Here is a 24768-nt window from a genome sequence, read left to right as displayed (position 1 = left end):
GCCCAGCAGGCCCCGCCTTCGCGATGGCTTGGGCGATGAGAAGGGAGACGACGCTGGTCGCAGCGCTGACGACGATGACGACGAAGGAGACGACGGACACGAAGAAGAAGAAGAAGTGGTGGTGGTGGTGGAGGCTACCGACGACGATGACGACGATGATCGTGCACCGGTGTCCTTGGTGGTTGTCGAAGTGGAAGTGGTGGCGGCGGCGGCGCGCTGGACGTCACGTAGGCCGAGGCCGCCCCAGAGACTTAAGGTGATCGACTTCCACAGGCAGTCGGCCTCGCTGGCCTCCTTCCAGAACTTGCACACGACGCACACGACGCCCAGCTCCTTCATGGACAGGTGGCCGAAGATGTGAAGTAGCACCTCGTAGGGCAGCGTTTCGTTCGCGTAGGTTCCATCTATGTAGAGGCCCGAGCTGCTGCTGCAGCAGTCGTCGCCGCCCGGGATGCAACAACATTCGCGAGTAGCGCGATGATGATTCATCGTAGAAGTAGAAGAGATCGGAGATGAAGGGTGGGAGGAGATGGAGGATGCAGAGCAGCGCGACATGGAGGAGGAGAGGGAAGACAAGGAGCGCTCCTTCCTTCGCGGCCTCCTAATTCGAATCGAGTCGAAAAGTTTCATCTTGCCGATGCTGGCCTTGGTGGCTGCATGCTCGCCGCTGTTGGTCGCCTCGGCGTGTGCCAGTGGATCGACGAGAAAGCCCTCGTCGTCATCGTCATCGTCGTCGCAGACAAGACGACTTCGATCACTCACGACGATGATATCCCTGCCGCTGCTCGATTTGAATGAGGGAAATGAAGAGGAGGAGGAGGAGGCTGCGCGTTGGAGGTCGTCCTCGCTCTTGTTGAATCGGTGCGACGATGCGAAGGCAGTGGCAAAATGAAGGAAAGATCCACTCTTTTTCAGCCTTCTGCTGCGTCGGTCGTGATCCACCGGTATAGTGCCCGAGCTAAGGGAAAGAACTTCATGTGCTCCCCCAGAGCCTCCACCAGCTTGGTGGTCAGCCATGATCGATGGGAAGATTACATTTACGAGCTAAAATTCTGGTAAGCTTGAGCCACGTGGAATGCGGAATGCCAACATCGCAAGGAATGCTAGAAATATATGGCCCATGGGCATAGTGCCGGAAGCAGTCAACCAATGGGACGGCTAGCCCATGTTCTAAAGGAAAAGCAATGTCGATGTTTTTTTAACCAACCGTGAGCCAGCTAGGATTCTCCTTGGATATGCAACATTCGCGCCAATCGCCTTCTTGCCTAGGACCTCGGCCGCATACCAGAAAAGGCTCCACTCTTCGCCTCTCTACAAAGCATCAGCCTCCCACCACCACAACATCGCAATGGCAGCCTCCACCAAGTTCACTGCGCGAGCGGCCACACGCGAAGACGGGCCTTTCTTGGCCTGGGTGCTGCTTCAGGCCGGCCGCTCGCAGCACCCGCGTGGCCTCTTCGAGCGCGTCCTCGGGTCCAAGTACACCGAAGAGCAACTGCTCACCATCCTCACCGACTTCATCCTGTGCATACACCCTCCTCTTCTGATCATTGTATTTTTCTTTTATTTTGGATTAATTAGTTATTCAAATGTTTCCTTTTGGACAGAGACGAGTCGCCAGAGGGGACGGGGTCGTTCACCCACTGGGGCGGCTGGTTCGTGGCGCAGACTGAAGACGGAACGCGAGCTGGCGGTTCGTCTTTACCCGCCGTGATCGAGTTGCACACACTGTGAGTGCTGTTTTCATGACTCACGCAATCCTCTGTTCGTGTTGCTATCACCAGGTCTCACCGGCTATGCGTACAAGGAGAAGCCCATGACCAACTTCTCCGCCCTCCTCACCACCGTGTTGGCCACCAAGTACGGGTGGGTCGAAGAAGACTTTGCCGGTCTGACGGAAGGGTATGCTGATGATCATCTGCTTCTCGCAGCACTTTTGGCAAGGCCACCACTTACACAAACAATGCACCACCAATACGCCCACACAGGATGGCGACGATGACCACTTGTATGGTCACTTTGGCCCGTACGTCACCTCTCTCATCAATCAATTGAACCGCTCTCACTCTCACCTTCGTGTGGTTGTGTTTGTGAGTTGCTCCCACGTCCAGAATCGGACGAGTTCTGGGTTGTGGAGTTTGTCGCCACCAAGCCCGAGTTCCGTAGGCAAGGCGTCAACAACCTCCTCATGGAGGCCGCCCTTTCCAAAGGTTGTACCTTGTTTCACGCGTGTGTCGTGTCGTGTCGTGTCGTGTCGTGTCGTGTGGTGGGCTGACATTAATTCTGACATCAATTCTGGTGAGTAGGCAGGCAGCTGGGCTACACGAAGGCACAGATCTCTGTGTTCAGCGACAACATAGCTGCGATCAAGGCGTATGAGAAGGTGGGGTTTGCCGAGTATAACACCGTCACCTCCCCCGCCTTCCTGCAAGTTGTCAACTCTCCCGGCGTGATGAACATGCGCACCGCACTTGAATAAAACAGCAGCACGCACAACAGCAACTCGATTTCTTCTCACTATTGTCGACAACGACGGGCCGAGGCCCAATATCTAAAGAATGTGAATCTATTTTTACTCGCCAATCGACAATCAAAGAGTTGAACGAATCACGCAATGTTCTATTTTTAGATCATTTCGGTTCATTCCTGGTGCCATAAAAGGCCAGTTCGGCCAAAGGTGCAAAAAGAACAAACAACAGACACAAGTGTAAGACAGAACTAGAATGACAGAGTACAAGCTCGTAGTGGTCGGCGGCGGCAGTGTGGGCAAGTCGGCGCTCACCATCCAACTGATCAACCACCACTTCATGGACGACTACGACCCGACCATCGAGGACTCCTACCGCAAGCAGGTCGAGATCGACCAGGAGACCTGCCTGCTCGACATCCTCGACACCGCCGGCCAGGACGAGTTCAGCGCCATGCGCGACCAGTACATGCGCACGGGCCAGGGCTTCCTGTGCGTCTTCTCCATCGCCAACCGCGGCTCGTTCGAAGAGATCTCGTCGTTTCGCGAGCAGATCCTGCGGGTCAAGGAAGACGACCATGTGCCCATGGTGCTGGTGGGCAACAAGTGCGACCTGGAGCACCTGCGCGTGGTGCCCACGTCGGAGGGCGCCGACCTGGCCAAGTCGTTCGGGTGCAAGTACCTCGAGACGTCGGCCAAGGCGCGCATCAACGTCGACGCCTGCTTCTTCGAGCTGGTGCGCGAGATCCGCAAGGCCAACCCGGAGAACAGCCCCCACGACAAGGGCTCGAAGGGCCGGGGCAGCCGCAGCGGCCTGGGCCGCATCAAGCTCAAGCAGCAGTGCTCCCTCTTCTAACCACCTTCTTGACACCATCACACATCACACACGAACGCTTTCAGGAGAGTTGTACATAAAATCGCGAACGAAACAACGAACATCAACCAGTTGCAAGACTCATACACGCCACCGCTTGCTTTTTACTCTTCTGATTGATCGGAATCGTCATCGTCGTCATCTCCGGTTGTCCGTACAGCATCGATCCTCGCCCGGGCGTCGGTGACCTCCTCGCGCCAACAGTGCACTGAGCAGTAGCGCCCCAGCATGGGCAGCCCGTCAAACATGATCGACAACAGCACTGCACGAGTCGTGTGTGTGTGTGTGTGTGTGTGTCGTGTGTGTGCGTGTGTGTGTGCGCGCGCGCCGTGGAGTTCATATGTCATTGAAGCAAAGAATGATCAGCAGCGAAGAGTTGGGCGAGTTGGTTGCGTATGAGTGGTACCAAAGACGTTGGCACCGGCCGCGCCCCAGAACAGGCGCCCGCAGCCGCTGCAGTGGCGACCGCCCCTCCTCAGCTCCCTCTGCAGTTCTTCCGGCAGTGATTCTGTGTGTGTGTGTGTATCGTGTGTGTATCGTGTGTGTGTGTGTGTGTGTGTGTGTGTTGTGTGTGTGTGTCGTGTGGTCCGCCCGGGTGGTATCAGCTAATTGCGCATGACGTGTGCGGCGTGTGCGGTGGCAGTACCTAAAGGTTGAGCGGCTGGTTCGGCAGACCGAGCGAGGTTGGTGGCGGCCACGGACAGGCAGAGATGCAACAGCGACGGCAGACGCGGCTGGACGAAGACCTCGAGCTGCCCGCCCTGGTCGGTCAGCCTGCACTCGGGCTTCTCGCAGGGGTCGTCGGCGTGCACCGCATCTCGCTTAGATTCCACCATCCCTGGGGAGGAGGCACCACATCAGCGTGTGCAGTCATGTTGTGTGCGTGTGCGGTCGTGCTGTGTGTGTGTGTGTCGTGTGTGTGTGTGTGTGAGGTGGGTACCCTCCTTGCGCGGGCCAGGGAGAAGCACAGGGCAGTAGCCGCCGCGATAGAAAGGTGACCAAACTTCTCTGAATTCGCGCTGTACAAAAACATGTTAATGTTCGTCATCTTGCACAACATGTTGAATAAATAATGTGTAAATGTGGCATGTAGGCATGCACAAGAGGAGTACCGCGGATTTTTGCATGGGCAGAAGAACGGTGTAGGGTGTCTCCACGGTGGCGACCACCTTCCATTTCTCTTGCACACGCTGCCATATTATCACGCAATCGGTCATGAGAACATGCACACGCACACGACACACGACACACATGACACACGACACACAGACACACACGACACGATGGAGGCGAAGTGCAAACCTTGAGCGTGAGGACTCCTTTGTCGTCGCAGTCAGTCCTGTCCTGATTCCATGTGATGGCGCCCTGAAAGTTGAGAAGAGGCGCCAGCGCCTGGTTCTCCCTGATGATGTAGTCCACCACAAACTGCAGCCACTGGACGTAGTTGTAGAACTTGGAGTTTCCCTCCCAGTGCAGGATTGTGCATGTCTGCTACAGCCACCATATTCCACATGTTATCTACCAACATGTAGATACAACATGTAGATAAATAAAACTACATATGTACGCGTATGAGTGTACCTTGCCAGGCTCGTTTTTGAGCTGCCAAGCATTCCAGCACGATGGTACACCTGCATGACATGTGTACAGTGCAGTTTTCACAACTTAAGTTGTGAAGAGAACACAACACTGGTGAAGGTGGTGAAAGGTACCAGTCCAGGCCGGGTTATCGTATCTCTCTTGGACTCGAGCTCCCGCTGCGGTGCCTCGTTTCCCAAAGACCTGCCCGCAGCGTGCGCCTTTTTAGTTTGTCGACAACAAACAACAAAGAGCGAGAGCGAAAGAGAAAGAAGAGGGGGGGGGGCAGTACGAGGTGGTCGAAAGAGCCCTCGTCGCCGTCGCCATAGACGTTGTTGCGACGCGAGGCCACGTCGTTGAAGCGCGCAACAAACTCATCGGCCAGGCGAGGTCGAATGTTCAGCTCTCCCTCAAAGTCCGTTTCATAGCCCATCTTTTGATTTTGCTTCTTCCTTCCGGCGCGCGGATCTTCACGTTGTTGGTGTTTCCAGGAAAAGAAAAGCAAATAACAAAAAAAGCCCGGTTGGTGCGGCCATGGTGCGCCAGCGACGGCTACGGATGCTGCATGCGTCTGTCGCCACCGATGGACAACATCGTCCCGTGCTGTCTGCGCCAGAAGGACACCTTTGCCGAGTGCGGCAACGATCTGTACCCGTGGAGCCCCGGATGCCAAGAGATCGTCGGGCAACACTGCATGGATCCGGCCAACGTCACCAGCCCGCTCTGCCAATCGTTCTGTTCGGTCATCGACAACAAGCGCTTCTGCGACACGGCGATGGAGACCTACTGCGCCACCAGCGCGGGTCAGGCGGATCCTCTGTGCTCGTGCATCAACGCCGTGGCACGCGGATCGCCGATCCCCGGCTGCTTTGATAGTAGGTGTAGCGCCAGCGGCTACAAAAATTTCGACCAAGCGACCCAGGCGCAGAACTGCCCATCCTTTTGCGGGACAGTCATTTCGTGTTCTGGCAGCGGCGATTGCGTCGTTGATCATAATTCGATCGTCACGCACTGCCTGGGCAAAAACACAGGATCGTCGGCCGGATATGCGCAAAAACAGGCCGCCAAACACCAAAAACCATCCAGGCCTTGGCTGTACTTCGTGTACATTTTGGCAGTGGTGCTCATTCTGGCGGTCGGTTTGCACTTCGCTCATTAAACTGTTTTGGCGATTTCATCTCCGTCTGAACGCATACAATGCCAGCGACCAAACGATGCCCGAGATGCAAGGAGGCTAAAACAATAGAAATGTTCAACAAGAACAAGAGAGATTCGGATGGTTTGAGCGGATGGTGTAAGTCATGCTGCGGATCCCACTGGAAGGAGCGCAACAGACAAAACAAACTGCGATCGGCCAGCGACATTTACCTAAACGGTGAAAAACACTGTCCGTCGTGTGGGGTATCCAAGGCGCGAACCGAGTTCAGAATCAACATACGCGTGGAACACGGCCTGTTTCGGATGTGCCTCATCGCCGAACACGGCCAGTTCTTCCGCGAGGGCAAACCGGTGTCTCGTCCCCGGCTGTGCGATTTCATACTTGCCAACATCGATGAAATAAAGTCAAGGGGATCCTGAGCCACCACGGATCGTGATCGCCGATGCACGCCGTTTTAAATTGTCTGACGATCCGATGAATCGCGCCCACGATGAACACGAGATACGATGTCAATGGCGATCTCTATCTGACCGATATGGCCGGATCGGGCCTCATGGCGAAATACGGCGACGGCCGGGTCGCCATCGCCACCAGCCAGGTCATCGAGGACGCCGTCGGCGGCACCGTCGTCATCGGCGACAACGCGGTCCGATCGCGGCGCTCCAGACGGGCAAGGAGGACAAGTTCAACAAGGGTGTGGCGTCCCTCGACGGCAACATCCGCGTGCCCACAGCCCAGCTCGAAAACGTCGGCGGCACGACTGCGGTGACCAATCTCGGCTCTACCAAGGAAGACAAGTCCAGCAAGGGTGTGATCAACGGTTACGCGTCGCTCGACGGCACGGCGCAGGTGCCATCGAATCAGTTGGGCAATGTCGCGCGTGCCACCGCCAAGGGCACCTTCTTGGTGGGCAATGGGAGCACGCCGACGGCGCAGGCCGCGGGCGCCACCCACCAGGCACTCATCGCCGACACGACCACGGTGACGGGCGTTAAATGGGCTTCCATGATCATGTCAATCTCACCAACAAGGGCACCAACACGCACGCGCAGATCGACGCCTTCGTCAGCTCCAAGGGCCAGCCCAACGGCCTCGCTACGCTCGACAGCAACGGCCGCGTGCCGCTGGCGCAGCTCGCCAATCTGTCTGCCTCTTACCCACAGCCGGTCTTTGCCGGATTCAGCGGAGCGATCACCACCAACGGATCGACGGGCAACACCTTCATCCAGGCTCCCGGCGACGGCGGCACCTCTGGCGACCTCTCCTTTATCAATTTCGACTTTGTGTCGATCGGTGTCAACTCGGTGAGCGTGCCCCGACCTCAAGCGCCCACATCCGCCGTCACGTTTGACGCTGTCAACAGCAAGTGCACGGTCAACGTCGCCGGCGAGTACCTGCACACGATCAACGTCAACACCACCGGACCCGGCGGGACTGCGCGCTGGGGCGTCACGCTCTACTGCGACGACAAGATCGTGAGCGCCTTCAACAAGATCGTCTACGCCGCCGATGATGGTATGGGCGACCGCATCTCGTTCTCGGCGACCGTACCGGTTAACGCAGGCAACGTGTTCGACGTGCGGCTGCGACTCAGCAACAACAACACCAATCTCAACATCATTGGCTGCTCGTGGTTCTGCACGCAGCTGTCGGGATAAACTGCGCGTTGCCTACGCAAATAAGTTGGTTGTTGGAGCAGCCGCGTCATTGTCACCAGAACCATAACATGGAGAGCACGACCAGCATCCCTCTCGACAAGGGGTTGTTCGACAAAGCGATCCGAGAGGGTGACCTCGAGTTCATCAAGATTGCACACGCCAACAGTCACATCGTCGACGCCGAGCTGTGCGATACCGCTCTTCACTTTAGCCAGTACGCCATGTTCAAGTGGCTGTTCGAGAACGTGCCACACTCCAAGGACAACGCCATCCGCTTCATGAGGCGATGCCTCAAGCCGAGCGTGCAAGCGTGGATCGGGCGCAGGATCGATCCGGGCTGGTTCAACGAGCTAGAGAACCGGCGCGCCGCCATCACCGAGGCCAAAAAACGCAAACGTGAGACCTACGATATCGTGCGCGAGCCCATCGCGGATTTGAAACGTCAGATCAAGAAGGTCAAGAGCGACGCCGAGTGCCACGATGCCGGCGCCCGCGCGCTGCTCTTCTTTGGCACGATCGTCAATGATGTCGGCGACGGTGTTCACTTTCTCGTCGGAAAGTATGCACTCGAACTCCAACTGATGCGCGATCTGCTCAGCGGCAAGACGACCCTCGGACTCGACGACAGCACCGCCGAATCAATCCGACGCGAGATCAAGAGCATCGTCGACGCGCGACTCGTTGTGTATCAACATCGTCCTTTGGGCGGCAAGTGGAGGATCTTAGGGTTCAAGAGCATCAAGCCATCGGACAAGACCCGAGCCACCATCAAGTGCAACTTTGAGGTCCTGGTCGACGCCGCCGCGGGCCATGAGATTGAGGGGTGGGGCGAATCCGCTGAAATCATCAGCAAGCACTACGATCACGACGCCAAGGCGTGGTGTCCGGCGTGTTGTTCTACAGGCACGAATAAATTGCCACCACGAGCACGATGCTCCATATCACCTCCATGGCGCCTCCCGTTCACACCACCAACCTTGCCATCGCCGACTGGTTCAGGCGGGCACAAGATGCCGGAGAGAGCACCTGGGGCATGGCGGCGTGTTTCACCGCCGCCGCAGAAATGCGCTGGGATGTGTTGGAGTGGCTGCTCCACCGCGGTTGCCCGTGGGACGGCGGGCTATAGGCGGGCTATGGGCGTGCGCGGCCTACGTCGGACGACCGGATCTGATCGGCTGGATAGACACCATCGCGCGCTGCCCCATTGAGCTCGCAAAGTGCCAGATCGACATCGTCGTGGGATTCGTCGCCGATATCGTTCGCGCCGATCCGGATGCCGATCCGCCGTACAAAGAGGCGTTCGATCGCGCTCGTGGCGACGACGGCGGTGTCTCGTGGATCGCAAGAGGCATCGCCGCCGATACGGAACAGAATCGGGCGATAGAGATGGCTTACGATCACGCCTTTGTGTATTTGCGTCAAAAGATCCTCATGTCCCTTTAAAATAGTGTGCGGAACCCTTCATCATTCACGACGGGATCTCGCAGGCCGAATCCAAGAGTGCCGGACCGTTAGGCCCGTTTGCCGACTTCATGAACGCGACCAACGCGACCAACTGATGGTATGGGCGACCGCATCTCGTTCTCGGCGGCCGTGCCGGTCGACGCGGGCAGCGTGTTCGACTTGCGGCTGCGGCTCACCAACAACACCAACCTCAACATCATCGGTTCTGCACACAGCTGTCCGCATCATGAGCAATCATCGACCAATAGAAGGGCACTCCAAGCCCAAGATCGTCTTCTAATATTGGAGTGTGAGCGTCGTCGAAAGTGGACAACAGCACGAACACGGGTGCCCTCTCGTGCCATAAGCCCACGCCCAATGCACAACACGCCAACGCCAAGACAATCGCTCCCGCCCATAAGGACCGCATCCCAGAGATCAACTCTACCGAGAGCGTGGGCTTGCAATAAAGGAACCAAATCATTTATGGATAAGATTATACAACGGGATAAGAGGCCATATTGGTAATACCACACATGTTCCTGCCCTTAGTGACTCAGGGCTCTTCATGTAGCCCCCTTCGCCCCAACCAGTGCCCCACGAGTTCTTGAGGAGGTAGTACGCCATGCCATTCTCCGTGCAGTTACCAAGGGCAACCAGAGCGTGGCTAAGTTTGTTGGGGTTGCGGAGGGCTCGACGTAGATGCCCGCCGAGTAGAACCGGAAGGATGGGAGCGAGGCATCGACGGCGACAGCGACGGGTCCAACCGTGGCAAGCGCTTGTTCGAGAGCTTGCTCGCTGCCGTAGGGGATCACAGCGTAACTGCTAAGCCCTACTTTCGAATTGGGGTTGAAGCGGCACTGGCCTTGTTGCCCCGTGTAGGGATAGTTGACCGCGTAGTTGACGCCACCTGACTTCTTGACGTACTCATAGCATGCCGTCATGAAACCACCATTGCAGCCGTAGTTGCCTTGAGGTCCCGAGCAGTCGACGATGTTCTGCTCAGAAAGATCAAAACCTTGACGGCCGTACTTTCTCGAGAGCATGCCCTCGAGGGCACCAAGAGCGGAGAACGCATAGTCAGAGCCACACTGACCTGAAAAAGAAGTAATCAACACACATAAACACTAAGATTGGCAGTGCAAATTGGGCTTTGGGCGGGGGGGGGGCTGCGTACCCTGGTTCTTGACTCTGGGAGTAGTCTGTCTCCAGTCGACACACGCAAGAGCGAAGGTGGCCTTCTCCTTCAAGATTGGAGGAGTAGCAGTGGAGTTGTCGTCGGCAGTGAGAGGTCCACGCCCCAAGTTTGGGGTGTAGAGCGTCTGGAACTCGTCGGCGGTGAGATCGCCAAACTGGTTCATGGCGAGGTGGTAGCTGTGGTTCTGGCGGTTGTGCTCCTCGATGAAGCGGTGGTTCTCGCGCCATGCGTTCCAGCGGAAGACGAACTCCTCGTTGGAGTACGACTTGGCGTGGGTCCTCATCCACTGGGCGAACGCGCCCCTGAGAGGGTCGTCATGCTGCTGCTCGTCCGACGAGGCGGAGGCGACGAAGAAGAAGAAGAGGACCGCGGAGAGGGCGAGAGGGGCGGCGAAACGCATGCTGGCTGTGGCGTGGACAAAAAGGCCTGGGTATTGGTTTAGTTTTTTTCTGTAATTTATGGCGGATTGAGACAACCAAGCAATGATTGGGTGAAAATAATATCCGGTTTGCGGTTCAAAATCTCCCACGCCGCCGACGTCACGTTGGTGGGCTTGAACGCATGGTCTGCCGGATGGCCACGCCTCATCGCGTTGAGGATTGCGGCAAAGATCGTCGGATCGGCGTCGACGAAGTGAACCTTTCCCTCTTGTCGCCAGACCTCCCCGAACATGGTCGCCAGGACGCTGAGGTTAAGGTGGCCAGGGTCGTTTAGAACAGCGTCCACCGACGTTCAGCTTGATAGGCGCCTCCATCAATACCGTCTTCTTTTGCTCCCTCCAAGAAGCGCAAGCAGAATGTCGGAAGAAATTGATCGAGTTTGTGAGGAGGCATGCCCCCATGATCGAACACGCCTGAGTTCACTCGTCTCGCAGCCGAAGGCGTTTCATCGCGACGGCCAAGTGATGACCGACACATTCTGGCGACTGGACAAATGCAACGCCTTTCTAGTTTGGGGTGGTCATGCGAGCCTCTATTATGTTTCCTAGGCCAAATAAAATGATGCCCATTCAGCCGTGATGCGCGTGAATCCCACACCGGTTATTTCATTACGATGAGGGCCACACGCAAACACCATGTCCGATTCCGCCTCCACCTCGTGCGATGCACGCTATCGTGCGTGTGTGGACGCATGACCACCGGCGTTTCGAGCACCGACTGCGCCCACTCGGGCGACACGACGTGCACGCAGCGCAACGGCGGCGGCGCCGACGGATCGCGGTGGTGCGCCAGCGAGACCGGCGGGTGCTGCCTCCGCGTCCAGCCGCCGGCCAAGAATCAGTTCGGATGCTGCACCTCGCTTGACGTGCACAACTTTTACGACTGCGGCAACTCGTGGTGCCCGTGTAGCGACGACTGCAAGGGCATCCTCAACGACTACTGCGCCAGCACCGACAACATCGCCGGACCGACGTGTCAGCTGTTCTGCTCCAAGGTCGAAAACAAGGCCCTGTGCGATCCCACAATGCGCAAATACTGCGAGACGGTGGCGGCGCCTAGCGATCCCCTGTGCGCGTGCATCCGATCCGACAAGGACGGCATCCCGGCACCCTCGTGCTTTTCGGCGCCGTGCACGTCCGGCGGCTACCAGACGCTCGATCACGTCAACCAGGCGACACGGTGTCCGGATTTTTGCGGGGCCATCATCGATTGCGCCTGCACGGATGGGTGCGAGATCAACGACAACAGCTTCGAGACCTACTGCTGCCAGCGCCATCCCGACCTGTGCAAAAACAACGGTGGCGGCGACGGAGACAGCTTTTGGTCGCGATTCGTCCAGTTCTGGACCGCCAACACGCAACGCAAGATCATCGGCGGCGGTATCCTTGTGTTGGCGATTGTAATGCTCGTTGTCTTGGGTTCGGTAAATCTCTTTTAATACCAGACAGACACACCGGAGCGTCGGTACGTCGAGGGCGCGTCGAACGCCCCGGCGATGGTACGCGACATCTCGGCAACGGCGTCGTCGCATCGATGGATGATGGCGTGGACGAAGCTCCATGTCGGCGGTACGATGTCGGTACGCGTGCGATCGTTGTGGTAGGGCTTAAAATGCCGTTCGCCGTCGTCAGCGTCGTCGCCGCAAAGTAGCACAGCTCGATGTCCTCGACGTAGTCGCCAATGGGCTCGATGTGTTTCTTGGCGCACTCGGGCAGCAGATCGTAGCTCTTCTGATCGTACTTGAGCATCTTGCCGTGGGGCAGTTTGAATCGCGGGATGACGCACGCCAGTTCCCGTAGGGCACGAATAATGCATTGTTTTTGGCGCGCATGATTCGCGACTCGAATCATGCGCGCCAACAACATCGAGTACCGTCCAATGATCTGGCCGAGGTAGGGGCGGGGTCAATCATGCGCGTCAGAATATCATCCGGTTCGAGCTCGGAGTGGAGAATGAAGAGGTGGTAGAACAGCGTGCGCCACGCCACGCAGGTGCCCGGATCGCGGCCAAGCATGTCTTCGGGCTGACCCTACAGATTCTGTGGCCCCTGGCTGAGCACATGGTTGTCGGCGTTGGCGATGAACTGGGTGGTGACCCACTGCGCCGGTCGCAAACCGGCACGCCGCACCAGCATCCGGTAGATGGGTGGCAGAACCTGCACGGCCAGAGATTCGCGGTAGGCGGCATGGCGCTCGAGATCGTTGGATGGCGGCACCACGCCCCCAAGCTCGTCGTCGGTGAGTCCGGCGCCGTTGGGTTCGAAGAGGTAGGCGCGGCCCAACGCGAGGTTGACGAGGAGCAGGATGGCGTGACCGCCACCATGCTTGGACTGGCTCATGTCAATGGCGATGGGCAACCACGGGCGATCGGTTCCACACCGAAGGAGGCCGCGTTCGTCCTCGAGCCAGATCTGCTGACGCGACCTGTTGGATCTGGCGGTCCATGCATACGGCATGGCTCATTCATTGCTGCTGTACATCCCAAGGTCAGTGAGGGGGCGCAACAGGTGCGCCTCACGGCCCATGTCTGTTCTGGGGTGAATCTGTTGACGGCTGCTGATTCATCAATGATGGCGATTGAGGTGGTCGTTGATGATTGTGTACTTGTCTGGTGGGGGCTCGTTTTGGCAAACTTGATATGGAGGTGCAATGGCGTGCTGTCAGGATTGAGTGAACACAGATTGTTGACATGCTGGTGGGTGGCGAGCTTGTGGATCAGGATTGGCCAAAACTGCGTGTGGATCCCTGGATTCTGGTACATGCTCTTGTGATTTGAAAGGAAATCGTGATCCTCGGCACTGCCCACGGGGAATGGATAGAGGGCGTGGGCCACCCCCGCATAGATGCCCAGCTGTGGTTCGTTGAGTTGGGTCTGTGCCAGCGACTCGATGTTGGCCTTGTCGGCGACGATGCAGGGCACGTCGATGGGCGCGTGCCCAAGGATGGTCGTGAAGTCGCGGGCTGTCGGTCGTGATGCCAGCAGGCACACCCGTCGAGTGTAACTGACGGTGACACTGCCGTCTTTAGTGATGGTGTAGAGGGCGTGCTTCTGCAAGATTGTCTTGCTGTTGTAATGTGGGAGGAGCGAAAGGGCGCTGGCTGAGTAGGTGCGCATGAGCGTATCCTTGATGTGATTGTTGTTGTTTTTGGTGTTGATGTTGGCGAGGTAGGCGGTGTTGCATGCGATGCCATGTGCTGGATGGAGTTGACGATCACGCTGGCGTTGATTGGATCCATGCCCTTGACGATGGCGTGAAGATCTGGTTGATCGGCGACCGCGTGGAGGTGAGGGAAGAACTTAATGAACTTGTTGCCCGTCATCTGCAGTTGTTTCCACCAGGGCCAACAGCGCCAACGTCCTCAGGACAAGTATGCGGGTGCAATAGTCCTCGTTGGCGGGCAGCAGGTACACATTGGTGCACAGGCCCGGCTCCAGCGCCTCAAGCACCCCAAAGAATCCTTTGGCCTCGATCGGATCCCGGTGATCCATGCAATCCATTGGAACCACGCCGACCAACACCTCAGGCTTGAACAGCACAGCACATTGGTCGCCACGCCAGACCATGTTGCGCTTCTCTTTGAATGGCGGCACAAGCTCCATCTGTCAGATCAGCTGTTGCAATTCATCCTCAAAAACCCTCCCCTGGGTGGTGGCCCAGTCAGCATTGCACAGGATGCCCATGAGATCAGAGGCCGTCTCCAGATTCTGCCACCACACATACAACAGCATGCTGGGCTTGGCACAAGGATTGGCAAGACACAGCATCCCCCACACAAGATCAATGGCACACAATCTCCAGGTTTCATGTGGTGTCGTCAGCACCCCCAGATCAGATGTGTGGAGTTTGGTGGCATGCAATCTCATGTTGATCAGTTTGACCAGGATAGCTTCTTGGCTGAGTTTCATTTCAGATTGCATGCTGGCATTGTGCACCTTGTGATAGCAAGTCATGTTATCACTGACGGTCGCATGTGTTCACCAATGATGGCGGTGTCCAGATTGCACCAGAACCATGAGTGGCCATAGGTGTGCACCCAGAACACCTGACCTGGTCTGTTGCCCTGCCTGCTGGGATGACAAATTGTGCATACTTGTTGGGTTTGTGTGACCATCTGACGCTGGCAGTGTTGCATGTGCCAATGTGGACACCCCTGAATTGCTCCAGGCATGTGGTGGTGTAGATGAGCTGGAAGGCCATGGAGAGTTGTTCCCTGATGGAGAGCTGGGTGTCAACAAGTGTGCTGATGGGGGCCTCATGACACACGCTTGCTGGCTGGCGTTGATGTGACCACACTTGGGACCACAAAACGCAGAAGGTGAAGATCAACTAATGTTTACACTATCCAATTCACTTTCTCTTGAGTCCTCCTCATCCTCTTCTTTTTGGGGGTGTTTCCATCAGACATTGACAATCTCCTCACCCAGATCCTGGGTCATCTGGAACAAGCACACTCTCAGGTCCAGGAGTTGCCTACATTCCTCCACACACAGCTCCTTGAGTGATGGGATCTGTGCAGGTCCGCTGATGTTCATGACCATATTGTGTGTGACACTGCCCTTGTCCTCATGGTTGATGTGAGGGATGGCATATCCCAATTTCTTGAGCACCCCAGTGACTTGTTCACTCTCCTCCAGAAGCATTTCAGCCTTGAGGTGAGGCTTGGGGTAGGCTTTGACGCAGAGTTTGATGTAGGTTTCAAGTTGGCTGGCTGAGTTAATTGAAGCTTGGGTTGGGTATACCTCACACAACAACCAGGCCATCATGGTCATGGAGCTGTGCAGCCCTCATTCCTGGGTCAGCATCCAACAGCAGCTCACAGGATCCACCAACCCAAGCACTGCAAACAACAGTTCACTTCGCCACATGAGTGGGGATCTTTTGAAGCCTTGTGGGGCGACTTCTTGTTTCAATCAAAAAAAAATACAAAAAAGAAAAAGAACAAAAGAACAAAAAGAAAAGAAAAGAAAACAACTTTGTTGTGTTTCTGCGAGCAGCATTTTGGGGGCGCATTTCCCGCCCTTTTCCTCTCTGCCGGGCGTGCAGGCACATGTTATCCCCCCCATTTCATCTCCACCACTTCCATCTGCACTGCATCTGACGAATGCTGCGCCGGGGATTTAATAATGGAAGCCGTGCGAGGGCAGCGTGCCGCCTCCCCGCTTCGAGTACGCATGCACGCGTCCCTGCGGCGCGCCAGGTGACTTCGCGCCGTCTCTTCGCCAATGCGGGGGCCACCCCTCCGCCCAGCTCCGGCGGCGGCGGCGGCGGACATGCGGGCTTATGGAGCCGCCTGCTGCGCGATCCGGCGTTTGGGGTTTATTGGGAATTGGCTGGGGCAGCCACGGGTTTCTCGGCCTGGGTGGGCTACACCTACTACACCGACCCCCCCTTCCGCACGCGCCTCAACGACTTCTGGGCCTCCCTCTCCTCTTCCTCCTCCCCCTCGCCGTCGCCGCCCACCACCACCACCACCGCCGCCTCACCAAAGCCATTGGTGACCCACGAGCAACAGGAGCAGGAGCAGGAGCAGGAGCAGCAGGCGGGGGACAACGCACCAGCTGCCGGTGCGCCGCTCTTGGCCGCGCAGGTCCATGGCACCGCCTTTGGCTCCGCGCTCGAGAGGAGCGGATTCACCGAAGCACAAATTATTGAGTCGCTCGCGGACAATAATAAAACTGAATAGGCAGTTTTATTGGCGTCATTAGCGGCCTCCTTTTCGTGAAGATGCCCAGCAACGAGGACAACGCCGAGGTGGCCGTACGCTTGCAGCGTTGCAGCCGCGGCTGTTGTTCGCTGGCATGCGACACGATGCAAGCCTCCGCGCCTGGCGGACACCGAAATTCGCCACGCATGAGGGCGCGCTCGACGACGCGCCGTACGACCATGCCATCTTTTGAGAATTTACTGCTAACAGGTTGCCTTCATGCCTGCGCAGGGAAGTCTTTTCTGGTTCCCCCCCTTGACCCCCCCTTGACATTCCTTGATCTCTATATATGACATAGGGGACCTGGTTGCCCCTAGCAACTGCACTTCACCCTACCTTCATAGCAATGGCAGGGCCTGACAGGATACACTTGCCTTGCTGTACCAATGAAAAGTGGCAAAATCAAACATAACCAAGCAAGCAAAGGTATATGTCAAAAATCATTGGTACATAGATGCATCTTTCAACCATAATGATGGATTTCAACTGTCTTCCCCCTCACACTTATGTACATGATGAAAGCCCCAATGTACAAGACATGGGCACCAACAAGCCCAATGAGGATGCTGGGCCAGTTCAACAGTTCAACTCAACATCAGAGGACTTCTATTTAGTGTCCATTGTTGCAAATTTTGGAGGACATCCTTGAGGGTTTCATTGTGTCTTTCCCTCCACACAGGAAGAGCCTCTTGGACACAACCTGATCACACCCACCCCTTATGATGATGTGGTTTAGGGTTAGGGCTAGGGTTTGGGGTTTAGGGTTAGGGTTTGGGGTCCAGTGTCCCTAGGGTTAACCCAAAATAGGATGGGGCGGCGTGGGCAACATAATCTGAGTTGGAGACTCGGAAGACGAAGGATATAAACAAACAAACCGATCACCAGTATGCGTGTCCCGATGACAACTCTGCGTGTCTCCTGTCCCCTGGCCTCGAGGGCGCTGACGGTTGGCTCCGGAATACATGAATAATAAATAAAGTCTGTGATTTTATCATTAAAAACAACAATGGTGTCACACACAATCATTGGGCGCTCATGCCGGGCGGCGGGGCGACCTGGAGGCGGAAGGGGCTGTTGACGATGGGTCCCTGGGTCTTGTGCTCGATGCGGATCGTGTAGACGCCGGGCACGGGCGGCCTGAACACGACGTCCAGCGTCGAGGCGCTGGCGGCGCCCGCGGCCAGCCGGCCCTCGACGGCCTGGCCCTCGGGTCCCTCGATCGTCACCGCAAAGTCGGCCGCCGTCGCGCCGGCCACGTCGGCCAGCAGGTTGGTGCGGCCGTCGTCGGCCGTCGACTTGGGCGTGACGCTGAACTTGGCCTGCGGCAGCGGCGCGCCGCCCATCTTGTCCATCAGCTCGCGCTGGCGGTCGGTTCCGATCGGCACCGTGAAGGGCGAGTCGCGGATGTGGCGGTCGGCCAGGCGCACGGCGACGGTGTAGTCGCCCGGCACGAGCGGCTGGAAGAGGATGGCGAAGCCGTCGTCGTCGCGGATCACCTTGTAGCCGATCTCCGCCTGGGCCGGGTCGTGCACGGTCACCTCCATCTGCGGCACGCTGTCGTCCAGCGGCTGGCCCGTGACCGACACCGGCGCCAGCGGGAAGCGCGCGAACGACTTGCCCGACACGAACGTGAACTTCTTCCTGCAGTTGTTAAGAAGGCGGCGGTGGCACAGGGTTAAGGAGGCGGCGTTAAATGTTAAGAAGGCGGCTGGGCTGGCGTACTGCCCGGCGGTCTGGATTTCCTGGGGTCCGCCGGTGGCGGGCGCGGGCGCGGAGGCAGCGGCGGCCTGAGGCTTGGGGGCCTCGGCGGGCTTACTGCCGCCGCCGATGTTGATGCCGAAGGTGCTGCCCTGGACGGGCTGGCCGTTCCACTTGACGGTGATCTTGTGGCGGCCGGGCGGACCCGGCACGAACACGACGCCGTGCTGGCCGCCCCTGTCGTCGACCTGCGAGCTGATCGCCTTGTCGTCCGGTCCCACCACCTCGCTCTGCACGCCACAAAAAAAGAGAAAAAATGAACAATTATTGCCGTTATTTTAGGAAAATAGCAATATTATCAAAAATAAATCTAAAAATGAAATAACGCATACCTCGAATTCGCTGAGCGAGTTGGGCGTGAAGGGAGTGCCGTCCTGGAGCTTGCAGGCAAAGGGGAACTTGACTGACTGCTGCTGCTGCTGGGCGGGCTGCGACGGGGCGGGAGCCGCCGCGGCAGGGGCGGCGGCGGCGGGCTGACCGCCGACGTTGATGTGGAACGGGGAGTCCTTGACGTGCTGTCCGTTGTGCTTGACGCCGATGACGTAGCGCCCGGGTCCCTTGGGCTCGAACACGATGCCGTACTGGCCGTTGCCCATGTCCGTCACCTCGCCCGGCACCGACGACCCATCGGGAGCTGCGATCTATAGGTTTGGTTGCACGTCAACATCAGCCAAACACCCAATCGGAAAAAAGAGTTGCATGGTAATGCATGAGCGACCAATGGAACAAGAGTGTACCTCGGTGGTGAGCTCCGATAGGCTCTTGGGCACAATGGGGGAGTCGTCCTGGGCGTTCTTGGGCGTGAACGGGAACCGCATGAACTGCTTGCGCGGCTGCTCGGCCGCCGGAGCAGGCGGCTGCGCCGCACCGCCCATGGCCTGACCTGCTCACCACACACGCACCCCATCAGCATACCGCACACAGCACAGCACACGACCGCACACAGCACACACGCGGGGTGCGGGGCAAGTTCGCTGTACCTCCGACGTTGATGCGGAAGGGGCCGTCCTTGATCTCCTCGCCCTGGTGCTGGATGGAGATGGTGTGGATGCCGGGGAGCTTGGGCTCGAACGCGACCGCGTACTTGCCGCCGCCCAGGTCCTGCACCTCATTCGACACCACGTCGTCGTCGGGTCCGCTCACCTGTCGACACATATCATGCGCGCGCGTGGGTTAGCGCGTGTCGTGTTGTGTCGTGTCGTGTGCGGCGGTAAACACGCGAGTGTTGTGCGTGAATGGCGAGCGAACCTTGGCGACGAACTCGGAGGGCGACTTGGCGTTGACGGGCGAGCCGTCCTTCTTGAGCGGGGTGAAGGGGAACCGCACCAGGAATTTCTCTGCGAGCAGAACAACACGCGCGTCAATGAGACCGCCGCACACGCACACGCAACGACACGCACACGACACACACACGTACACGCACACACGGAAATGTGCGCCGTGGAACTTACCGGGCGGCGGGGTGGCGGGCGGGGCAGCGGCGCCGGGCGCGCCGCCGACGTTAGCCTGGCTGTTGAGGATCTCCTCGCCCTTGTACTTGATCACCACCTTGTGCACGCCCGCAACTATTCTCCGCGTGCGCGTACATTCCACACATTCATTGCAACACACACACACACGTCAGCACACGGTGGTTGAACCTGAACAGCGACGAGCGTGGCGCACCGTTGGGCTGGAAGATGAGGCCGAAGGTGGGCGCGCCGTCGTCGACGATCTGCGTCTCCAATGCCACGTCATCCGGTCCGCGCACCTCCGCGCTGAAGTCCGCCGCTGCATACCAAAACGCCCCATGTGTCAGTCTGGGCTGTTGCCATGGGCAACAAGCCAAAAATCTGTACTAGAAGGGAGTGCGTACGGGTGGCGTCGTTGATGGGGCTGCCGTCCTTGCGGCGGGCGGTGAAGGCGAGCTTGGTCGAGGGCAGCTTCTTCTCGCCGAGGTCGAGGATGAAGGGCGAGTTGGGGATGTGCTTCCCGTTGCGTCGCACGTTGATCTTGTACTTGCCGGGACCCTCGGTCGGCACAAAGTCCACGCCGTAGGCGCCTTCGTCGATGTCCACTCCGCGCCAACCCTGGCCACCACCCAATAGGTGAGGAATGCGAGGTATGTGGTCATAAAAATGTTGATATTAACAATAAATAAATAAATAAAAATGATTAATTATAATTTACAATAAGAATAATAACAACAAATAATTGTGTGAAATGGTACCTCGATGTCCTTGCCGCTGGGACCCTCGATGTTGATGGCAAAGTCGTCGACGGACTTGACCATGCCCTTGCCCGTGGAGTCCTTGGCCACCCACGCGAACGACGCAAAGTCCTCCTTGCCCTTGACCGCCGTCACGCGGAACGGCGACGATTGGATGCTGATGTGTGCATCGTCGTCGTCATCATCATCATCACCCGTCAGTCGGCAACCGTGCGTGTGCGGTGGTGCGTGTGCGTGCGGTGGATGGTGGCAGTACCTCTCGCCGTAGAGAGAGACGTCGAGTTTGAAAGTGTCGGTGAACGGCAGGAAGTAGCGCACGGTGTAGGTGCCGTCCTTGTTGTCGCGCACGCTGCTGACGTTATTCAACTCGTTGCCTGCATTCACCTCAGTGAGTCAGCAATCACGCGTGTGCGGTTGCGTGTGTGCGGTGGTGGCGTGTGCGGTGCGGTTGGCTGGGCGTGGTACGTACCCGAGGAGGTGGAGGTGATCTTGACGTCGACCTTGTCGCCGCCCTCGTGGACGGGCTCGCCGTTGGGCGCGAACAGCTTGACGGTGAAGACGAGCGGCTTGTTGGTGGTGACCTCGCCCGACAGGCCCTCGCCCTCGGCCACGCACTTGGCGGCGTCGACGAACTTCTCGACCTGGGCCGTGAACGGGCTCCCGGACAGCGACTGGCTCTTGACGTGGATTGACACGCGGTGGGGACCCACCTCCGTCGGAGTGTACGACACGTCGTACGTGCCGTCCTCGTTGTCCTCCACATGCACGGGCAACTCCTTCTGGTCTGTGCGTGTGCAGTGGTGAGTGTCGTGTCACGTGTGCGGTGGTGAGTGTCGTGTTGCGTTTCGTGTGGTGAGTGTCGTGTTGTGGCGAGTGCGTGTCGTGTTGTGGGCAAGGTGGATGGGGGGCGTACCAGGGCCGAGGACCTGGACGAGGTAGCCGTCGGACTTGGGGATGGGCATGGCCTGGCCGTCGGCGGCTCGGCCGGTGAGGGTGAAGTGCGACGGCCTGTGGGTGAAGCCCTTCGTGAGGCCCGAACCTGAACCAACGCACCAACGCACACCGATCAGCAAAACGTCGTCACACGACACACACGGCACGACACGCACGACACAAAGCACGACACACGACACGCACCTTCGACGGTGCACTTCTCGGGGGCGAGGGCGGCGCGCTTGACGGCAAATTCGAGCGGGGTGCCGTGGATGGGCTCGCGGTCGAGCGTGACGAAGAGCTTGTAGTTGGCCTCGACCTTGCCCTTCACCAGGAAGTTGACCAGATACGTGCCGTCGCCGTTGTCGCGCTGGTTCGAGAACACGATGTTGCGCACCTCAGCGGCGTCGCCATCGTCGTCGTCGGCGTTGTCGACCTGGAAGCCCTCCTCCTCCACCTGGCCCTGGGCGTTGACCTGCTTGATGTCGACGTCGAACTTGTGGCCGCCCGAGTCGAACCGCTTGCCGGCGCCGTCGCGCGCCTCGATCACGAACGAGACGCGCTTGTCGAGCAGCACGGCCTCGCCGGCCTTGGGCCCGGTGGCGCCCCGGACCTCGTTCCACTCGGTGATGGCGCAGTGGGCGGGCGACGGGCCGCGCTCGACCTTGGCCGTGAAGGGCGAGCTCTTGATGTGCTCGCCGTTGAGCTTCACCGCGATCTGGTGGTCGCCCTCGGCGAAGGGCTTGTACGACACCGAGTACGTGCCGTCGCCATTGTCCTGCGCGTTGTGTGTCGTGTCGTGTCGTGCCTGAGTGAGTGTGTGCGCGCGCGTGTGTCGTGTGCGATCAGCAGTCGTACCTGGACGTGGGCAAAGGGGGTCTTGTCGGCGGGGAAATCGCCGGCGAATTCGACGGTGAAGGTGTTGCCGCCCTCAAGCACGCGCTTGCCCTTGGCATCGTAGCCTGTACACGTCATCATCGTCGTGGTGAGGGTTCGAGCAGGCCGACAAGAAAACAAACATTCCAATCATTTCAAGCAGGGGTGGTATGTGAGGAATGTGGAGGGTGGTACTGGTGATGTTGAAGTTGGCCGACTGCAGGGCCGCGGCGGAGGTGAGGCCCTTGCCCTCGGCCACGCAGTGGGCCGCGCTGAGCGAGGCCGCGGCATTGCCGCGCAGCTTGATGCGGCCATGACCCTTCACCAGCCTTCACCAAACAATTTAATTGTCACCGTTAGACCCCGGCGTGTCATGTCGTGTCATGTGCGTGTGCGTGTGCGGTCGTGTGTGTGTGTGTGTGTGTGTGCGGTCGTGCGTACTTCTTGTAGAGCTTGACGCCGACCTCGTAGTCGCCGGGCGTCGTGGGCGTGTACTCGACGGTATAGGTGCCGTCGTGGTTGTTGGCCACCTTCACCGGCAGCGACTTGCCATCGTCGCCCGTCACCCCAATCTCCAAATCCTGCACACATCAACCACTAATGTCAGCGCGTGCGTGTGCGGTTTTGTGTGCGTGTGCGGTTTTGTGTGGTGTGTGTGTGAGAGAGAGAGAGAGCGAGCGGTTGTACCTTCATCTGGTCGTCCTTGAGCACGAGGGGCTCCTTGTTGACGGTGCCGTAGATGGAGACCTGGAACTGGTTGGGCTCGCCCAGCGTGGGGGCCTCGATGCCGCGGCCCATGACCATGCAGCGGTACGGGTCTGAGTCGCTCCACGCGCGGAAGTAGCCCACGTAGGTCAGCACCGACAGCTCGTCGGGCGTGGTCATGAGCACCAGATCGTCGGCCTCAACAATTTGAGGAATGCCCAGCGCTTCATCCGCTTTCTGCATCGTCGTGTGCGGTGGTGCGTGTCGTGCGTGTCATGTGTCAGGGTTGGGGGGCGGAAGGAATGCGAAATTTCGAGGCGGGCGGATGTACGGCGATGGCGAGCTGGGTGGTGGTGAGGCGGGCGTCGACGTCGCCGCCCTTGACCTGCTGCTTGAGGGCCTCCAGGTCGAGCGTGGACGGGCGCAGGCTCTCCACGAGGGCCGCAATCGCCAGACCGTCCTACAATTACACACACACACACACACACACACAACACACACACACACACACACACACACAACACACAACACACATAGCGCCCAGCTCCGTGAGCTGTTGTGCGGACGACACGCAAGGCACGACACGACACACGCCAGGCGCGTAGACAGAGTTTGATGTGCGTACCTGCCACGAAGAGGTGAAGTTGGTGACCTGCACGCCCTTGGGCTCGCACTTGGACTTGACCCACTCGAGCAGCTCGCTCTTCATGGCCGCGCCTCTGGCCCTCGCCGGACCGCTCTTGGCCACGCCGCCCGACTTGGTCCCGGCGCCGCTCGCGCCCGCCGCGGTGATCTCGCCTCCGTTACCGCCTAGCGTGCGCACATGCCGACCGCACACAGACACACACACACACACACACCACACACCACACACCACACACCACACACAGACACACAGACACACAGACACACAGACACACAGACACACAGACACACAGACACACAGACACACAGACACACAGACACACACACCGCACACAACACGCAGCTTAGAACGGAATTCAAGGAATCTCACGGTGAAGAAGTGGTAAGGGAGAGACCTCGGCTGGTGAGACCAGCGCCGCCCTGGAGATGGTAGTGGAGGATGAGAGTCCAGATCAGACCCAGGATGAGCTTCAGGTTGGGGTCGACGATGTCTGGTGGTGGTGGTGGTGTGTTGTGTGGTTAGTGATTGATGCGGTTGGTTTGAGCAAACAACAAACAAACAAACAAACAAACAAACAAACAAACAAATAACGAAGAAGAAGAAGAAGGTGAGCGCTCACCTTCGGGTCCAATGCCCAGGAGGTAGATGCCCTCGTTCTTGATGGCCTGCAGGGCGAGCATGCAGTTCTGCAGCTTCTCGAACCGCATACGCGGTCGGCCCGAGTACCTGCGCCACGCCCGACAAACGCCAATGGGTCAACAAAATAAATACAAAAACAAACAAAACAAAACAAATGTTAAAAAATAATCAAGAACAAAAAATAAAATAAAAGAAACCAACGCAAAAGAGAGAAGACGATGGGGGGGGGGCTATAGTACCCTTTGAGAAGAGCACCAGAGAGCTCCTCAACGAGATGGATGAGGTGAATGCCGTCGGGCAGATCTTGCAGGAGGTCGGTGATCTGGCCGCCCCGTCGGGCCAGCTGCTGGTTGACCCAGCGCGTGAAGGTGCGCTGCTGGACAGCCACCCAGTCGCGCTTTTCCTCGCCCGCGCGGCCCATGTCCTCGCTGGTAAGCCCTGCCTTCTTCATCTTTTGTCCTCAAACTAATCTTCACTACT

The 24768-nt window shown here is 58.2% G+C and overlaps 13 protein-coding genes across 13 annotated transcripts in view; 8 read left to right on the top strand and 5 right to left on the bottom strand.

Annotated features, from left to right (window-relative positions):
* ACA1_304390 (Ras family protein) overlaps window positions 1-489 on the bottom strand; it is a gene marked incomplete at both ends in the record, with an annotated part of 2101 nt that extends 1612 nt beyond the window's left edge. Inside the window, one exon of the mRNA XM_004338962.1 lies at window positions 50-489. Within this exon, the coding sequence (XP_004339010.1) occupies window positions 50-489 (440 nt within the window). The remainder of the gene's footprint in view (window positions 1-49) is intronic.
* An 859-nt stretch (window positions 490-1348) lies between these two features.
* On the top strand, window positions 1349-2479 carry ACA1_304380 (acetyltransferase, GNAT superfamily protein; the record flags this gene model as incomplete). Its single annotated transcript, XM_004338961.1, has 6 exons — window positions 1349-1524; window positions 1608-1693; window positions 1785-1902; window positions 1989-2026; window positions 2112-2213; window positions 2307-2479. 6 exons carry the CDS (start codon window positions 1349-1351, stop codon window positions 2477-2479), a joined length of 693 nt encoding a protein of 230 aa, XP_004339009.1.
* A 244-nt stretch (window positions 2480-2723) lies between these two features.
* ACA1_304370 (Ras family protein) lies at window positions 2724-3323 on the top strand (the record flags this gene model as incomplete). Its single annotated transcript, XM_004338960.1, has 1 exon — window positions 2724-3323. The coding sequence occupies one exon, from the start codon at window positions 2724-2726 to the stop codon at window positions 3321-3323; it is 600 nt and encodes a 199-aa protein (XP_004339008.1).
* A 122-nt stretch (window positions 3324-3445) lies between these two features.
* ACA1_304360 (uncharacterized protein) lies at window positions 3446-5352 on the bottom strand (the record flags this gene model as incomplete). The annotated part of the gene is made up of 9 exons (XM_004338959.1): window positions 3446-3603; window positions 3748-3849; window positions 3988-4179; window positions 4282-4360; window positions 4454-4531; window positions 4644-4829; window positions 4923-4972; window positions 5054-5123; window positions 5212-5352. The coding sequence occupies 9 exons, from the start codon at window positions 5350-5352 to the stop codon at window positions 3446-3448; spliced, it is 1056 nt and encodes a 351-aa protein (XP_004339007.1).
* Window positions 5353-5484: 132 nt separating this feature from the next.
* On the top strand, window positions 5485-6078 carry ACA1_304350 (uncharacterized protein; the record flags this gene model as incomplete). Its single annotated transcript, XM_004338958.1, has 1 exon — window positions 5485-6078. One exon carries the CDS (start codon window positions 5485-5487, stop codon window positions 6076-6078), a length of 594 nt encoding a protein of 197 aa, XP_004339006.1.
* A 490-nt stretch (window positions 6079-6568) lies between these two features.
* ACA1_304340 (uncharacterized protein) lies at window positions 6569-7736 on the top strand (the record flags this gene model as incomplete). Its single annotated transcript, XM_004338957.1, has 3 exons — window positions 6569-6724; window positions 6745-7059; window positions 7110-7736. 3 exons carry the CDS (start codon window positions 6569-6571, stop codon window positions 7734-7736), a joined length of 1098 nt encoding a protein of 365 aa, XP_004339005.1.
* A 68-nt stretch (window positions 7737-7804) lies between these two features.
* Window positions 7805-8649, top strand: ACA1_304330 (uncharacterized protein; the record flags this gene model as incomplete). Its single annotated transcript, XM_004338956.1, has 2 exons — window positions 7805-8616; window positions 8640-8649. 2 exons carry the CDS (start codon window positions 7805-7807, stop codon window positions 8647-8649), a joined length of 822 nt encoding a protein of 273 aa, XP_004339004.1.
* An 18-nt stretch (window positions 8650-8667) lies between these two features.
* ACA1_304320 (uncharacterized protein) lies at window positions 8668-9179 on the top strand (the record flags this gene model as incomplete). Its single annotated transcript, XM_004338955.1, has 2 exons — window positions 8668-8836; window positions 8863-9179. 2 exons carry the CDS (start codon window positions 8668-8670, stop codon window positions 9177-9179), a joined length of 486 nt encoding a protein of 161 aa, XP_004339003.1.
* Window positions 9180-9745: 566 nt separating this feature from the next.
* ACA1_304310 (cysteine protease) lies at window positions 9746-10777 on the bottom strand (the record flags this gene model as incomplete). Its single annotated transcript, XM_004338954.1, has 2 exons — window positions 9746-10275; window positions 10357-10777. 2 exons carry the CDS (start codon window positions 10775-10777, stop codon window positions 9746-9748), a joined length of 951 nt encoding a protein of 316 aa, XP_004339002.1.
* A 731-nt stretch (window positions 10778-11508) lies between these two features.
* ACA1_304300 (uncharacterized protein) lies at window positions 11509-12616 on the top strand (the record flags this gene model as incomplete). Its single annotated transcript, XM_004338953.1, has 3 exons — window positions 11509-12240; window positions 12262-12396; window positions 12449-12616. 3 exons carry the CDS (start codon window positions 11509-11511, stop codon window positions 12614-12616), a joined length of 1035 nt encoding a protein of 344 aa, XP_004339001.1.
* Window positions 12617-12846: 230 nt separating this feature from the next.
* ACA1_304290 (uncharacterized protein) lies at window positions 12847-13931 on the bottom strand (the record flags this gene model as incomplete). The annotated part of the gene is made up of 4 exons (XM_004338952.1): window positions 12847-12915; window positions 12946-12972; window positions 13033-13240; window positions 13495-13931. 4 exons carry the CDS (start codon window positions 13929-13931, stop codon window positions 12847-12849), a joined length of 741 nt encoding a protein of 246 aa, XP_004339000.1.
* A 2010-nt stretch (window positions 13932-15941) lies between these two features.
* On the top strand, window positions 15942-16501 carry ACA1_304280 (uncharacterized protein; the record flags this gene model as incomplete). The annotated part of the gene is made up of 2 exons (XM_004338951.1): window positions 15942-15983; window positions 16016-16501. 2 exons carry the CDS (start codon window positions 15942-15944, stop codon window positions 16499-16501), a joined length of 528 nt encoding a protein of 175 aa, XP_004338999.1.
* A 1043-nt stretch (window positions 16502-17544) lies between these two features.
* Window positions 17545-24739, bottom strand: ACA1_304270 (Filamin repeat domain containing protein; the record flags this gene model as incomplete). Its single annotated transcript, XM_004338950.1, has 23 exons — window positions 17545-18163; window positions 18245-18510; window positions 18613-18921; window positions 19018-19163; window positions 19261-19423; window positions 19529-19617; window positions 19732-19845; window positions 19946-20050; window positions 20136-20349; window positions 20490-20646; window positions 20746-20863; window positions 20959-21273; window positions 21403-21528; window positions 21627-22200; window positions 22281-22384; window positions 22494-22627; window positions 22740-22879; window positions 22986-23240; window positions 23335-23463; window positions 23629-23813; window positions 24044-24139; window positions 24269-24375; window positions 24528-24739. 23 exons carry the CDS (start codon window positions 24737-24739, stop codon window positions 17545-17547), a joined length of 4677 nt encoding a protein of 1558 aa, XP_004338998.1.
* Between the last annotated feature and the right edge of the window lie 29 nt (window positions 24740-24768).

Source organism: Acanthamoeba castellanii, assembly GCF_000313135.1.
Source record: "Acanthamoeba castellanii str. Neff unplaced genomic scaffold scf7180000083517, whole genome shotgun sequence".
Classification (NCBI taxonomy): Eukaryota; Discosea; order Longamoebia; family Acanthamoebidae; genus Acanthamoeba; species Acanthamoeba castellanii.
Note: the sequence above shows the minus strand (reverse complement) of the source record. Positions and strands in the feature narration are given on the sequence as shown.